Genomic DNA, 17,304 nt, shown 5'->3' with positions numbered 1-17,304 from the left:
TACAGCGTTCAGTTATGCTTTGCTCCTTACCGGTTGTACGACCCCCGCCCCAGGCAAGCTGACCCATCTCTCTGAGCCTTTGTTGTCTCAGGTTTAAAGTCGAGGTGCACCTGTGCATGGGCAGCGTGAGGTTTGGATGCAGTCGTGTTGGGGATGTAGTGCCAGGTTACAGTGAGCACTTGGTTGGTGGCACGTAGGAGGTGCTCAGTGACATAAGGATGTAGGGGTCATTTGTAAGCCCTGAAGTATTATCAAAATGTAACGGGAGTGGCATTTTGTTTGCTCTTTCCAGTGCAGTTCCCCAGAAGCCCTGGCTTGCTGCAATTTGCTCGGTAAATATTTGAAAGTGGTTGCTTGGTATCCAGGCTCTGAGACAGGAGGACTCTCAGGAAGCGCTGGAGAGCAGAGGGCTCATTGTTACACTGATCTCAATGGTGTTGCTTTTGGAGCCAACATGAAATCAGGAGGAGGCTGAGGAGGTTAAAAATGAGAGCCAGGATTAGAACCAGGTGGTGGCCTGGGCATTTTAAACAGGAGCAAGGTGGAGGCAGGCAAGGGTTGTGCCGGGGAGAGCCTCAGACATGCCTGAATTCTGCCCAACATAAGCAGTGACCGTTGCCCCTGCTAGTTAATGGTACCTTGAGTCAGTGCTGGTGATTTGGGCTAAACCTGCATAGATTTTAGTCGTTAGAGAGTTAGGGAAACTGAGGTCCAGTTCGGGAAAGAGACTTCTTCATGGTCACATTGGTATCCATCCCCCCAAAGATGTCTACCCTTGAACCTGGCATGATGCTATTTTTCTCTCCTTACCCTTTCTAAGCGTCTCTTTTCCATCTGAAAGATAACAAGGTCTTGGGGGTTGTTACAAGGATATGCATCAAACATACTTGGCAGGAAGCTGGGCACATGGTGAGTGTTCAGTGTTATTTTTATTACTTCCTTCCATCTTGACCTGATTCCTATGGAGTGTTGAATGAGCCCCTGACATGTTGCTTTGTGTGGCACCTTTAAAATAACTGATTACATAATTTCGTCCTAAATCAGAAACCATTTTGTACTTAACAGATAAGTAGTAAGCTGGGCCAAGCGTTGAAGAGAAATTTAAGGGATTAACACTTAAAAATGAGAATGACAGCAAAATACAAAGCACTTACTATGTGCCAGGCAGTGGCCCAAACAACTTAATCCTCACAAAAACCCTATGAGGTAAGCATTATTACCTCCTATTTTGCAGTTGAGAAAACCAAGAAACAGAAAGGTTAATAAGTTATCTGAATCACACAGTTACTAACTGATGGAATTCAAACCTACACAATCTGGATCTAGAAATTCCACCATTGGTTTCTCATTAACTAATTTTTTTGTCTCTTTCAAAATTATTATTTTTAAATTTAATGGTAGAAAATCTCAGTCCAACCCTCAGAATGCTAGTATTTTATAGATACGCCAGCTAAGACCTGTGATTTGTCCACTGATCAGGGAAGCCAAGGACCCCTTGCATAGCTGTGAGATCAAGAAATGTTCTTGATGAGACAATAGGAAGTGAAGTGGAAAATGAAGGCCAGCTACCACTATTTGCAAGGCAAAATGGATAGCCTCTCCCTGTGAGCAGAGCATATGTGTAGGAAAGGCACTGTTGTCAAATTCTGCTCTCAGTATCTTTTTGAGTCAAATGGAATCATGTGTTCTGCTTTTCATTTGTGAACTAAGACTAATACCTATGTAGCAAAACCTTGGGAAGATGAAATAAGACGATGTGATTCATTATAGCATTATTCACAATAGCCAATACAGGGAAATAACCTAAGTGTCCATCAACAGATGAATGGATAAAGAAGACGTGGTGCGCGCACACACACACACACACACACACACACACACTTACACTTACACACAAAATGAATATCAAGCCAACTTACAGAAACAGAGACTAGAATGGGGGTGGGGGAGAGGGGAGATGTTGATCAAAGTGTACAAATTTCCAGTTATAAAATGAATACATTCTGGGAGCCTAATGCACAGCATAGTGATTATGGTAATAATACTGTACTATATACTTGAAAATTACTAAGAGAGTAGATCTTAAATGTTCTTACCACAAAAAGAAATGGTAGTTATGCATAATGCAGGCATTAGCTAAGGTTATAGTGGTAATCATTTTGCAATATATAAGTGTCTCACATCAACACACTGTTTACCTTATATTTATGTGATGTTGTATGTCAATTATATCTCAACAAAGCCATATGAAAATATATTGTGAGGGTTCTGGGCAGGGAGATTTCATTATGATGATCCAGAGCTGGCAGGGGAGAAATTGGCTTTTCTGCCCTTCTCTAGCAGGCTGTCAGGACACCTCCTCCTTTTCCTCCTCCTTCCCCATCTTACCTCAAACCTTCCTGTTCCCTGTTTACTAAAACATCTTGCCCTTTGAGTAGTAGAGAGATCATAGCTAAGGGACTGTGGTGTGCCAAGGGGTTGAAATTTAGCAGAGGCAGTCTGAAGACAGAAAAGCATGAGGCCAACAGGATGATCAAGGTTTCCAGCATGTTTATTCTTAGGGGTGACTGCTTTCCAGCCTGATAAACTGTCACATGTTTTCATAGGTAAAATTTCATTTCTCCCTACCTGCAGGAATCTAGGCAAACTGACTGCAGATTTACCTTATTAGGAAGGGTCCATGAATGTTCAGTGGGGGAAGAAGAGGAGGGGTACTGCAAGCAGGCTCCTCACTGTAACTTCCCGAGTCCTCAGAGGGCCAAGGGGTTTGGGGGTTGACGGGCCTCATGCTCCTCCATTTCTTAAACACCTGGTTGCCCACTGTTGAGTCCACTGGCAACAGTGGAGAATGTATCTACTTAAGGGAATTTGCTGAAGCTATATCTCCTCTCTGAAACCACTTATGACCCTCTTGGGAAAGATTGAGGACTTTCTGCCAGTTGGGCCTAAGGTGGCCAACTGATTGCCCAAGACTCAGGGTTTCCTAGGATGTGAGATTTTCAGTGCTAAGACTGTGATGGTTCCAGGCTAATCAGGATGGTTGGTCACCCAGGCTGGAGCTGACTTTGCAAGCTTTCAAGAGACAATTGTGTGCATCTCTTCCCAACTCTGTGTTCAGTGAGGTCATGTTGGTAACTTGAAATCAGCTGTGATTTCATATTCATACTATGGAAATTGGCTCATGGCACAAATTGGGTTTTTGTCCTCCCCTGCCCCAAGAGCTGGTTGTGAAACATTTTCTGGCACACCAGTTTCTTTTTTGTGCTTATACTCCATTCTAGAGACATCTATCAGATCTTCTTAAGATACATTATTATATTTATTCACTAATTTATCTCCCTCCCTAGATTGTAAACCTCTTGGAACCAAGAACCATGTCATATTCCTTGTCATATCCAGCACCTATCATAATGCCTGACACATTATAGGCACTTGGTAAATGTTTACATATTGATGGAAGCTCATTTGAATTCTCTGCAGCTATAGGGTATTTCTCTTCCCTTCTAGAGGCGGAAGAATCTTCTTCCTTTGTATGTTACAGAATATGCCACACCTCTTTTCCTTTGCATCCTGGCCTTACTCTAGTTTGTATCAATGTCAGGGGTCAGTGGCAAGAGTGGGGACAGAAGAGGGGGAGAGTGGAGTTATCCAGTTAGACATCTTGAACTGATAATGATGACAAGCCTCCTAGGGTAATGAAGCAGAGAGAATGATAAAAGGAACAGTAAACTTAACCAGGACACCTGGGAGAGCTCAACTGGACCTCACTTGGAGGCTTAACAAGAAACACAAATGAAAGTGAATGCCTAAGGCTTTTAGGTCTGGAATAGTTTGAGCTAAATAGAATTTGATGCTCTTAGACTTAAGACCTATGGAGGAAATAGTGGACTCTGAGGAAGATGCCCTGAACACAGATGGATAGCTTTTCAACCCTGGATACACATCAGAATCATTTGAGATAGTTTTTTTTTTTTTTAATTATTTGAGAGAGAGAGAGAAAGCAGGGGAGGGGACAGAGAGAGAGAGAGAGAGAGAGAGAGAGAGAGAGAGAGAGAGAATCTTAAGCAGGTTCCATGTTCAGTGTGGAACCTGATGTGGGGTTCAATTCCATGACCCTAGGATGATAACCTGAGCTGAAATCAAGAGTCAGACACTCAACAGACTGAACTACCCAGGTGCCCTGAGATTTTTTAAAATAGACAAATGACTGAGTCCCAACCTGATCCTATTAAATCAGAATCTCTGATGTAAGTATTTGCAAAACTTACTAGATAATTCCAACGTGAAACCAGGGTTAAGACCCACTGGTCTGACAGAAATTAGAAACTTTCCCATTGACATCCTAATGAATCAGAAAGACAACTTAAAAATGTGCTGAGGCTTTACACAAATAAGAAATCCTAGCCTTTGTTAAAGGAGCAAAAGATAAAGGGAAGAAGTTTATCATAGATTCTGAGGGTAGAAATTCAACCCAGGGTTTTCAAAATGGGTGACATGGAACACTGAATGTATTAAAGCCTGTTGGACTTTCAACTGAAAAAGGAATTCTTTTTAAAATTCTCTCTCTGTTCATCATATTGAGTCATTCTTTGCCTCGTGATAGTATGTCTTTCACACTCTTTCAACCCAGAGATTGGCAAACTATGGGCTATGGTCAAATTCTGGCCCATCATCTGTTTTTATAAATAAAGTTTTACTGGAACATAGCCAACCTACTCATATACATTTAGTCAAAGGCTGCTTTCACACTTCAGTGGCAGAGTTGAATAGTTGTAACAGAGGTTGTGTGGCACACAAAGGCTGAGATAATTATTTTCCCAACCCCTTCTCTTCTTTATGCAAATAGATTTTTTTAATCAGAAAACAGATGACAGAATCTGAGCCTTCAGCTGGCAGTAGTATTTAGTTAGAATTTAATATAGTCTTTTTGCCTTCATTTAGTTATCCACATTTATATCAACTGATAATTGATTTTCCATTTATGATTCTAACATAAAGTTTCTTTTTAAGATTAATTTTTTATGCCACAAAATGAGTGAATTTAAAGAAAAGAGATAATAGAGCTATTAGCAGCATAGACAGCATATGTGTTTGGCAACATTCATGAAAGTCATATTTAAATCTGAAGTTTGGGAAACATTGAATGTATCCAGTCCCCTCATTTTACAGGTAAACTGAGGCCTAATTGTTGAGTCATCTGCACAGGGTCACTTACTTGCTTATGGAAAAATCTGGAGCCCTCCCTCTCAGGACAATGTTCTTTTACCTCTCACTGGTTACTCATTTGTACTTTGAAACTAATTAGCATGAATGCAAAGTATTGTACTATTCATGAATTCAGAAACAGAAAGATTCTGGCAACATTTCCACGGGCATGTTTAGTAGACATTGATGGGCAATTTGAAACACAACAGAGGGGCCATTCACATCTTTAAACATGAATCTTGGGTGATAGTGGCATATTGTTTCATTAAGTTGATTGTTTCTTAGGCATGGTTTCCTTGGAACAATACATTTGACTTTTTTTTTTAAATCTTGCTTTTTTGTTGTTGTTTTAAATCAAAATCTACTTAAATGCTTATAGAGCAAAAAGGAGACTACTAATTAGAAAAAATATATATATTGCATTGTACTCTGTGGGGTCTATTTAAACACAGTTTCAATCGTATAAGAGTATTTGGTATTTCACCATGTACTTATTGTTCTATTAGCATTCTCCATGGTCACAGCAAAGCTGATTCCTCCATTCTTAGACCATCTGCCCACTTGGACCCTTTCAGAGATCTGTTAATCGAGGAGGTCGACAGGATAGCCAGTCAGTGTGTAGGAAGCCTGAGAATTCAGGCTAACCTTAAAAGGTGATAAGAACACATAGAACTGTTACACTATTGATCTATCCTTTCAGAGATGCAATTTTAAAGTGACACATACGAGGGGCACCTTGGTGGCTCAGTCGGTTAAGCGTCTGACTTCGACTCAGGTCATAATCTCATAGTTTGTGGGTTCAAGCCCCACATCAGGGCTGTGTTGACAGCTCAGCGCTTGGAGCCTGCTTTGGATTTTGTGTGTCTCTCTATCCCTCCTCTGTTCATGCTGTCTGTCTTTCTCTCAAAATAAATAAACATTTAAAAAATTTTTAAAAACAGTGACATGTATGAAATATGTGTTTGGCCATCATTCTAAATGGATAGGAATATTTGCATCATTTGGCAAATAAGTCTGAAAATAGAAAAAACATCCACTTGAATCAGATCTTGATATGATTTACATATGTATGCTGACTGTGTATTCTTGAAAAATGAGTGAAACTTTTCAGGTTAAAATAAATGACCTGTCTTCTAAACGTGGGATTATCTATATGTTGGCATTTTGAGAACACTTTTAATAAAGATTGATATTGTTAGATCATTTTCCAGAAAGACAAACTTGCTCAGGCTATGCTTTCTGTGTTATACATTGAGTTAGTGTGAGTTGAGTTGGCATTATGCATTGAGTTGGTGTGATACCTTGAGTTGGTCACCTATCAAAAGGTGACTAGAAGGTGGGGACCTGACCTTAAGGTGATCTGACCTTAAGACTCTCCAACATCTAGCGCCCTAAGGTGGTGGGCACCATCATTTCTGAAGGTACTGACAATATATTCAGAAGTACAAACAATGTGACTGGCCCACCATGCACTGAGCTCTGATATAGGGAGACTATAGGGGGCAGTCCTTTCAGGGACTACACTCAGAGGAGAGGTGAACAAATGGACTCATGATTGTTTCAGTCAGTGACTTTCCATTGAGCACTGCTCATCTGGGCAGGAAAACTTTGCTCAGCTCAACAGCCTCAATGCTGGATATTTCTGTAGAGAAGCCTTTCTCACTCTGGCCATCAGAGTTACTTATGGATTAACAGTCTTTTAGGGGGAAACCGCTGCCCCTCGCCTGCTGTTGTCACTATCAGGAGGACAAGGGTCAATCTTGAAGATGGGTTGGCTCTACCCTGTGATAAGAAAGGCAATCAGTGTGAGGGAATATCTAGGCCAGAGGGGCAGGAATACATGGTTGCAGGTAGAAGTTCAGTCAGATAAAGACATTATGGGGTCATCTCCTGCCCTATTGCCTTGCTTTCCCTAAGGTCTGTGTCTCAGAAGCAATTCTGTCTCTCTGGGGACATTTGGCAGTATCTAGAGACATTTTTTGTAGTCATAAGTAAGGGAGTGCTACTGATCTCTAATCCTAGAGATCAGTGATTCCTCTAAACCATCATATAAGGCACAGAACATCCCCTCACAGAAGAATTTTCTGGTTCCAATATCAGTAGTGCCAAGATCTAACATGATGAGTGTCTACCACCCTGGCCTAATGACTGCAACAATGCTATAAACATGTTTCTTTAAAAGGTCTTGAGAAGGCTGGGCTTCTGGTGCAAATGGCACATAGGTACTGACAAAGGCAAGGTCCCCAGTGACAAAGAGCGAATTGCTGTGCTTACATAAAAGGGAGGATTAGAAGTGGACCATGATGTCTTTCTTCCTTTAATTTTATTTCAAAGAAACTAGATGACAAATCTGAAAGGTAACTAGGTAACTAGGAGGAAGAATCTGACTTAAAGTTGGTCATCATCCTGTCATCATCCTCTGTTCTTTGTCTGCATCACAGTTGTAGGCTTCACAGCCTCAGCTGGCAGGGGCCTCATCAGGCAGCCTCAGCTGACTCATTCTTAGGGGCCCTTTAGTATGTGGTGGGCTGGACAGCTTAGAGTTTCTACTAGAGGTGGAATTACATGCCCTGTATGGAAACAAGATTGCATCCTCGGGGAAAGTGACTGCTTTGAGGTTGTCCACAGATTGTTTTGGGAGTCAGAGACCTCTAAAGAGTGTTAAACCTCCAGATATCCAATTACTGCTGTATTGCATCAATGAAAGTGAACTTGGAGGATAAGGTGATTGTGGGGAGATGATGGTCATTCCTCAACCATGAAAGGAACCATGCCTTCAAGAGTTATGAAAAATGAAGCACTTTTCTCATTAGAAAAGAACTGTCCATTTCCTTCTTCTATTGCCAAAGGCCGTTTTTCTGCCAATTCAATGAGAGTATAAACTTGGGATTCATTGCTTGCAGGAAAAAAAGAAGCAAGTGTACTCTGGGGTCCTCAAGAGTCAATGATAAGTGGGTAGACGGAATTGGAAAGAGAAAATACTGGGGGCTGAGCTGGGTCATTACAGCATTGAATGGTGCTGTGTAAAAGGCATAGCCAACAGTATGTGGACAAGTTTTGATTTGCTAAAAAGGAAACAAGGTAAAATAGCTAAATTTGCTTTGAGCAAATTTCTGTCTCCAACAGAATCAAAACAATGAATGTTATTCTTTCCCCTGGTAAGAGTTTAAATATGCATTGGATCCAATCCTATTAATTACTTCTTTAAAATTCTTTTAAACATTTTAATCTTCCTTTTCATTTCCACCACAACCATCCAAACCCGCATTACAGGAAGGGTGAATTATTTGACTGCCTTTCTATCTTATCTTTGAGTCATCTTTCCCTTTCTATTTCAGTCCATCCAATACGGCAGCAGACACAGCAGTAGTAATATTAATAAAAATCATAGTTATAAGAAAGCAATATGATAAAGCAATATCCCCAAGCCCCAAGGATTGGTAAAGCCAACCTCTGCCATGGTGACAGTTCAAGGATTAGGTACATGACCCAAGTCAATCAGAATTTTTCCCTGACATGTTATAGAAACTTAGGGGGGGAAAACCCTCTTTTCCTTGATGTTGTTAACGTGGAGCTACGTGAGGCCATGGCCTTCTCTGTGGTGCCCAAACTATCTGTGGCCATGCCTCCCTCTCACCAACAACTTTTGCCTCCCACACCACTGGGGAAAAAGAAAAGGTTCATTTTCAGTGGGAGAGAATGAGCCCAACATGTAGAAAGAAGGAGAGAGAGCAAGAGAGTGAGATTGAGGAAGAACGTGCTAGTTGACAAGATGATATCTCCAGCCCCAGGGATGAATCACGATTCATGGCTGTCCTCTTCCCCTCGGCCGGTGATTGGTCTAGGGACAGGCTTTTGACCAACTCTGACTAATGAGATGGGATGTGATGCCTGCTTGGGGGCTTTCCAAAAAGATTATTCTCAGTGCTAGGGGAGTGGTAAGAAGAAACGTACTTTTTTCTCTGTCCCCTTCCCTCTTACTTGTGATCCTATCGCGTGTGATCATGAACTTAAACACAGACCACTATCTTGTACCCATGAGGGGAGCTGCTGCGAACACATCAAGGGTGGCAGAATGGAAAGGTAGACATGGCATGTGTCCTTAATGATGTGACTGAACCACTCAACCAACACTGGAATCCCCTCCTTTCAGACTTCGTGTGAAGGCTAATAATTAAATGTCTTTGTTACTTAAGCCACTCTTAGTCTTGTAGTCTACTACTTGTACTCACATACTGACTTGAAAACAAAACAACTATGAATTTGGACTCCTCAAATTACCTCAAGTGCAGCCTTCTCTCTTGAGTTTCAGATCCAGCTAACTGCTAGGTGTTAAACCCAGGTGTCCCATGGATATCTCAAACTCAGCAGATCCCAAAGCCAAATTCATCCTCGCATTGAGCAAACTTCCAGTTTGTTCTATCCCCAGGACGCACCCCATTCATCTGGGTACATAAGCCAGGTACCCGAATCACTCTGTAGTCCTCCTTGTCCCTCACCTACCTGTCCACTTAGCCAGTTACATCTATTTGACCTTCCCATCAGTCCTCTTCTCTCTGATCCCACTGCCACTGTTTAAGTTGGGAACACAGGCTCATCATCTTTCTCCAGGGCCACTGCCTCCTAAGTGTTTTATTTGCCTTTGGTCAGGAATCTCTCCAAAACTTTCTCTACTAGCTTCTAGCATGGTCCATCCAAAGTGCATCTCTGACCTTGTCATTCCCTTGTCTGAGATTAGTTATGGCTCCTCTATTGCCTAAGATACTAGTTCTCAAAGTGTAGCCCCTGGACCAGCAGCATTAGCATCATCAGGTAACTTGTGAGAAATGTAAAATTTGGGGCCTTGCTCTACTGAATCAGACACTCTGCAGATAGGGCCCAGCTCTCTGTTTAAACAAACCTTCCAAAGGAATCTGATGTATGTCGTTTAGAAAACACTACTGGCCTAAAGCAAAAAAACCCAATTTCCTTGGTGTAGTAGGTTGAATAGTATGCTCCCCAAATGCGTGTCCACTTGGAACCTCAGAAAGTGACCTTACTTGGAAATAGAGTTTTTGCTGATGTAATTAGTTAAGAATCATGGGTGAGATCATCCTGGATTTAGAATGGGTCCTAAATCCAGTGACTGGGGTCCTTAGAAGAAGAGAAGTAGAGGGGAGGGCCATGGGAACATGGGAACATGAGATTGGGACTCTCCTGCCCTGAGCCAAGGACTGCAATGCCTGGGGCCACCAGAGGCTGAAAGAGGCAAGAAAGAATTCTTTCCTACAGTCTTCAGAGGAAACGGTGGCCCTGCTAACACCTTGATTTTAAATCCCTAGACACCAGAACGTTGAAAGAATACATTTCCATTGCTTTCAGCCACCCAGTTTGTGGTCCTTTGCATATTAGCCCTAGGATACCAATACACTTTGCATAGCAAACAAGGGCCTTTAGGACACCCCTGTGCATCCGAGTCGCTGCTCCCTGATCAGTGATCTATCAAAAATATGCGTGGTGCGCCTGTTATGTGTCAAGCCCCAGTGATGGAGCCGTGATGAGCGGTGGCAGTGCGGGCCCTGCAGAAGCTCCCGGCCAGGGGGAGGGGCTAGCAGCTGCACAGGCAGGTGATGTTTGACGGATTCAGTGCTCTGCAGGGCAAGAGCCTTCTTGTACCTCTCTGCACGTACTCTGGCACCGTAAAGATTGCCCTTCTGCATCTTAGGAAGCCTCTCCCACTTCTTCCTCCCACACAGAATCACTCTCTCCCCTAAGTTTTGGACGTGTTTCTATTAGTGCATTCGTTGCACATCGTTGTAATTGTTTACTTGTTTGCCTCCCTTGCTAGACTGTGAGCCATTCAGAGGGCATGGACTGTGCTCTTTTATTCCTCTTTTTATCAGTGGTGCCTCAAACAGCACCTGGCTCATGGGAGTTTCTTTAAAAAAAATGTGTTGAACTGATAACGAGGATGAGGAGTGGTTTCCTTCCTCTGTTGGCAGAGGGACTCGAGCTTACTTTTCTCCATGCAGCGCTAGGATGAGTTGTGGGAGAGACTGCAGCCTGGGGTCAGTGGAAGGGGCAGAATGGGGCAGTTCCCTGGACTGCTTTTGGTGTCAAAAGCCCTGGAGGAGGGTGTGGGACTAAGTAGGCTTTAAAAGCCATCATCCGGGCATCTCTGCAGGCTGAGTGATGGGAATGGTTCAGTCAAAGCTGGGGCACAGCTCCAGCCTACGCCTGTGAGAGGCTTTTGCTTCAAAGTTGATTTTCTTTCTTTCTTTTTTTCCCCAAAGTTTATGTATTTATTTTGAGAAGGAGCGAGGAGTGGGGGAGGGGCAGAGAGAGAGAGAGAGAGAGAGAGAGAGAGATTCCCAAGCAGGCCCCACACTATCAGCACAGAGCCCAATGTGGGGCTCGATCTCATGAGCTGTGAGATATGACCTGAGCCAAAATCAAGAGTCAGATGCTTAACTGATTGAGCCACCCAGGTGCCCCTCAACACTGATTTTCAAACTTGAGTGTACATCAGAATCACCCGGAAGGCTTGTTCAGGTGCAGTTGCTGGGCCTTCGCCCCAGAGGTTCTGATTCCATAGATCTGGAGTGTGGCCCGATAATTCGCATTCCTAACAGATCCTAGGTTATTCCAGTGATGGCCTGGGGGCCACATTTGGGCACATCCCTGCACTAGAGGAACACATGACATAAGACCCATAGTTCTCAACTTTGGGTACATTAGAAATTAGTTGTGGAGTTTTTAAAAAGTACAGATACAGGAGAACCTTACTCACACATTGGTCGGGGCGGGGGGTGTAACTGGTCATAGGGATTTGGACTCCAAATGAGTAAAACATTGGCTTGAGTAAGCCTTTCCCATAAAACATAATGAACTGATGAGTTGATCACACGTTTATTGAGCATTTGCTATGTGCCAGGGTTTGTGTCAGTAATGGGGATACAGAGATGAACAAGACACTGTCCTAGCCCCAGTGAGCCATCAGTCCAGTCTGGGGAGGATGTGTGAACAGCTAGTTCTAAAATCCTGTGGGAGGGGAGTGATGACATTGTACACAGAGTAGCATGGAAACACTAAAGAGGAGCATCAGATCTAGGGGAAGAGGAGGAAGCTCAGGATCGGGGGTAAAGAGGAGATAATGGTCCACTTCAACAGATTTAGAAATCCCAGTAGGTTAGCATCTAGTTGGTATAATGTGAAGAATTTCTACCTAAATCCAAATCCATGCTTCACCTCTCCTTGGTCAAATTACCTCATCTCTCCATGCTTCACTTTCCCCAGATTGCAAAGGGGATAATAATCCTGTCTCTCTCACAGAGTTGTGTGGACCAAAGGACCAAAAGGACACGTGTACATGGGGGACTTGGTAGAGTCAAGGGCTCAGAGTTCATGCACACAGCCCCAGCTCCCAGAGCAGCTCACAGTCTAGCAAGCACTTGAGAAATGTCAGTTATCCTCATCATCCTTCCAGAAGGCCCCCTTGAAGCCTCCAGTTATGCCTGCCATCACTGGGAATTTGAGTTCTGGCTGCTGTACAGCAGGGCAAGCATCTGCTAGATTCCATCCCCTACACCAAGTGGCCAACCGCCCCGCCCAGGCTCCTACAGCGTTAAAGCTCTTGTGTCAGTTTTTCAGTTTGCAAGTTCTTCCTTCCATTGGTATATTTGTCCTTGGCAAACTTTCCCCCCACCTTTAAATGACTTTAAAATGTGGGTGCCTGGGTGGCTTAGTCGGTTAAGCGGCTGACTTCGGCTCAGGTCATGATCTTACAGTTCATGAGTTCAAGCCCCGTGTCGGGCTCTGTACTGACAGCTCAGAGCCTGGAGCCTGTTTCCGATTCTGTGTCTCTCTCTCTCTCTGCCCCTCCCCAATTCATGCTCTGTCTCTCTCTGTCTCAAAAATAAATAAATGTTAAAAAAAATTTAAATGACTTTCAAATGACTGCTTTTTATCTTCCAGAGACAAGAAACCCCTAAAGCCAACATTGTGTGTGATTGTGTCTCAAATGCAGCCAACTTTGAGTGGGAGGCTTGTTTTTAAAGGAAGAAGGTATGCTTTAGTGCATGCCCTGTTTTGACATCAGAGGCCCTTTTTGTTTCCTTCTATACCCACGGTGGTGTTCAGGACTAATTTGGGGGGGATAAATGATTTCCTGATAGGAGAGGTAGGACTATGTGGTCTTAGTTTCTTTCGTGGTTTCTTTAGGGGTTGAGAATCACACTTCAATGCACATTCTCAGTTAAAGCCATACTTACTTTATCCCAAACTCCCAGTCACATTTTTACTTCCCTCCAGAGCCTACCTTCTTTTCCCAGGCATCTGGACCTATTCCCACCTCGTGTGTGGCTCCTGGGTGTTCCTAATCCACCTGCCTCGGAGCTTGCCTGTTCATCTGCTCCAAGTCCCAAACTGTTTTCCATTTTAGACAATATTTACATTGGCTAAATATTGGCACAAGCAAGTCATAAAATGTGGCATGCTCACAAACACCGTGGCAGATCGCTGAGCAGATGTTCTAACATTTACCAGTCGGTTTTCACTTATGGACATTTATAATGACACCTGCTTTCATTGGCGGTATGCTGCTCTGTTCTTGTAAGAATAGTGTTATGCTCCAGTTCTGCGTTTCTCAAACACAGCTGCACATTTGGAACCACCTGGGGAGCATTTGCAAATCCCAGTGCCCAGGCCAACCACCAGACCAAGTAATTCAGACTCTGGGGGTAGAACTCAGGCTTCGGTGTTTTTTAAAACTCCCCCGGTGATTCCAATGTGCGGCCAACTGTGAGCACTCATTCCCCAGTTTAGTGTTTCTCAGACTGTACTGTGCATAAGAATCACTTGACGATCTTGCTAAAATGCAGATCTGATTCGGTAGGTCTTCAGGAGCTTTGGGTTCTGCATTTCTAACAAGCACCCAGGCCATGTAGATGCTACTCCTAGTCCAGAGACCACACTTGGAGTAGCAAGGCAAGTCGTGCCTAGTGCCTTGAAAATAATTTTCCAGAAATCATTTGTCCTCTTGAGTTTGTCCACGGCTCCCTCCCTATTGCTCTGCCCATATGCCACAGCCACACTCCAATGGTGAAGGGATTTCACTATTGATTTCAATTTTCTATTTTCCTCCAGATAGCGATTCTTCTGAAAACAACCCACACAAGAGAAGAGTCATCTAGCTAAATCTGAGAAGATTTTCCTGTGGATCTTATTTTTCTGTCTATGCACAAAGCTCACTGAGCACAAGGTCATGTCCTCTAGGCTAAGCAAACTCTGAATATTGCTTGATTAGCAAATGATAGTAATCGTGATTATTACTGCTCCAAATAGGTTAGTCACAAACACGATGTCTTCAGTTGAAAAGAATCATTAATGATGGCAAAGGGATTGGGGGAAAGCGCAAAACAAAAAAGTAAATTTTCAATTCTCAGAATTGGCTAGGAAGCCCTCTGTATCACAGCACCTTGGAAAATGTAATTTCCTGGCCAATATCCTACTGGCTTTGGAGTATTGTTTGTCAAGCATCTGTCTGTGCATCCTGGTCTGTGGACATATCCTTGGGACTTTGTAACTTTCCTAGTAGGCTTTTAAAATATGTATTTACTGCTGGTAATAACTTAAAAACTAAATATAAAGCATATTGAGTCATTAGGATGACCGAGGCTAGCACATGATTTCAACGCCTGCATTTGTGTTTCTATTTATGAATGTGTATATGCCGAATAGCCATATTTTAATTGTTGCAAGCGAATGATAAAAGAACAGAGAACAGAGGGAGGTTTAATACAAAAATCACACATTTTAGCCAAGAGAAGCCCCGATTGTTTTATAGGGAGTCTTACAAACAGAAGTTTCTCAGTTTTGGATAGAGAAACATAACAGTAGAACTAAGAAATCACATCATATTTTAGACATGCTGCAACACAGAAGAAACCACATTATAGCCATCAGGACCATTTTAACATTGAGTGTAGTCATTTAATCCCGGCAAAATAACATGGTCTATTATGCTAAATCAATAACATGCATTTATTTGCACATTAGCAACTTGTATTTTACTAGTATTTAGTTTTATATATTTGTTTTGGTTATGTAACTGCTTCAAAACTACCAGCATTATAGTTTGAAGCTTGTACATGTTCAAGTAACTTTCTAATACGAGTAATTCAAGTCATTACCAGGACAGTTTTCTGTCCAAAAAGGTTTTGCATTTACTTATTTTGAAACACAGTCTTAGAACATATTCATTCCTTGTGCAATGTTAAATTCCATTAGTATTTTCTAAAATGTCCTACTGGCCATACTATAGCACCATGCTCTCCATTGTAAGGCACTATTAAAGGGACACCGATGGGAATGGAAACTGAGCTCCTAGATTACATTTTTACATTAGCTACAAACATTGAAACAGACATTTGTTTGTGTGGGGAAAGATTTCTTTGCTTGGAAGTAATGCCTGATGATGACATTTTCAGGCCAGAGGATTGTGGAGGATCCACTGTGACAAGTCATTGGTGAATAATACTGGGCCCACGAGAGAGCCCAGTCATACCTATGATTTGGAGGGAAAATCAGTGCTTACAGGCTGTTGGGCCTCTGGCTCTCCATTCCCTGGTGTGTGGCTGAGAGGCTTCACGGCTGCCGAGGGTTGGATGTCCCCTTTGGGCAAATGTTGACTACCTTCTGAGAGGGAGTAAGACTGGCTCTGAAGATTCAAAAAAGAGATACATAAAAATGCTAGACCACTCACACAAGCCAGAGGCCCCATGGGGTTGACATTCAAAAGATGAAAATGTCCTCCTGAACTGCTATGGCAGGGACCATTTATTCCTGCGGCCCTCTGTGGCTATCAGCAATATCTTAAAAGTAGGCTTCAGGGGCAGCTGGGTAGCTCAGTTGGTTAAGCGACCGACTCTCAGTTTCAGCTTAGGTCACGATCTCACGGTTTCATGAGTTCGAGCCCTGCATTGGGCTCCTGCTGACAGTGCAGAGCCTGCTTGGGATTCTGTCTCCCTCTCTCTGCCTCTCTCCCACTCACGCTGTCTTTGCCTCTCTCAAAATAAATAAATAAACTTAAAAAAAAGTAGGCTTCAGTTTCTCTGAAAGATATACTGAATGTAAGGCTCATAATCTTGACTAGCAAGAAAATGTTATCTACAGAAGATTTTAAATGTAACACCTCCCCAAAGAAGATATTTGTAGGCTTGCAACCATTGAGTGCAAATTTAGTTTATAGCAAAGGGAAAAAAACCTTCATAAACAAAGCGATAGTTTACAGAACATTTTTGAATTTTTTTGTCTTTGCTTCTAGTTTACACACAATAAGTCATTTCTTGCCAGGGGAAGCTACAGTTGGTGCAGTAAAACCTTATTAAAATTTTTATTGCAACAGTTTTAGATATACACTTTTCAATGTAAAAAAAAAATCACAATTTAACTCAGACCTGCCTTGTGTGTCGTTGGTTTCAAATGGTAGTATTTTAGTCAATTTTTAGTCATTAATAGTTTATAGACACAGTATTCACATGAGCGTAGACATTTCAGAATAAAAACCTAAATGTTAAGTCCATTCCTTGGATATCTGCAAATATCTGAATATTTGATGCTGCTTAGAACTAATACTGCTTAGAAATAATATTTTCACTTTTCAGTCCAAGTTCTATGGCCTTGGCCTCATAGGAGTACTTTTACCTTGGTTTACGGATATTTGTAACATGAACCTGTCTTCCCCACAAAACCCTTATGGGCAGAGCCTACCAGATTTTGTGCAACTTTGCTACAACTAACAGCTTTAATCATACATTCCACAAACACGTATTAACCATTTGCTCTCTGTGGGGCACTGTTTACTATCTTGTTTTAAATACTTCTCTTTAGCCTCTCCTGAGAGATTTTTGACCAATGGAGAAAAAAATATATTCCAAATGCATTTTAAAAGCATGGTATGCTGTTGTGAAAACCAACAGTGAGGAGTAATCACAATGGTATAGTGCAAAATTATTAATCACGATTTCATAGTTCAAATTTCTCCACATGCTAACTAAAATGAAAACTTTGTTTGATTCCCAAAGGCAATAAATACTTACATGACGATTGCCCATTTTCGTT

At 42.3% G+C, this 17,304-nt stretch overlaps 1 protein-coding gene across 1 annotated transcript in view; it reads right to left on the bottom strand.

Annotated features, from left to right (window-relative positions):
• Positions 1–17,297, bottom strand: part of ANXA13 (annexin A13) — a 50,777-nt gene extending 33,480 nt beyond the window's left edge. Inside the window, exons 1-2 of the mRNA XM_049633754.1 lie at positions 17,283–17,297; positions 15,779–15,901 (exon numbers count right to left, since the gene is read on the bottom strand). Coding sequence (XP_049489711.1) covers positions 15,779–15,901; positions 17,283–17,297 — 138 coding nt within the window. The remainder of the gene's footprint in view (positions 1–15,778; positions 15,902–17,282) is intronic.
• Positions 17,298–17,304: the final 7 nt, after the last annotated feature.

Source organism: Panthera uncia, chromosome F2, assembly GCF_023721935.1.
Source record: "Panthera uncia isolate 11264 chromosome F2, Puncia_PCG_1.0, whole genome shotgun sequence".
NCBI classification, from domain to species: domain Eukaryota; kingdom Metazoa; phylum Chordata; class Mammalia; order Carnivora; family Felidae; genus Panthera; species Panthera uncia.
This window is presented reverse-complemented; position numbering and strand designations above follow the sequence as displayed.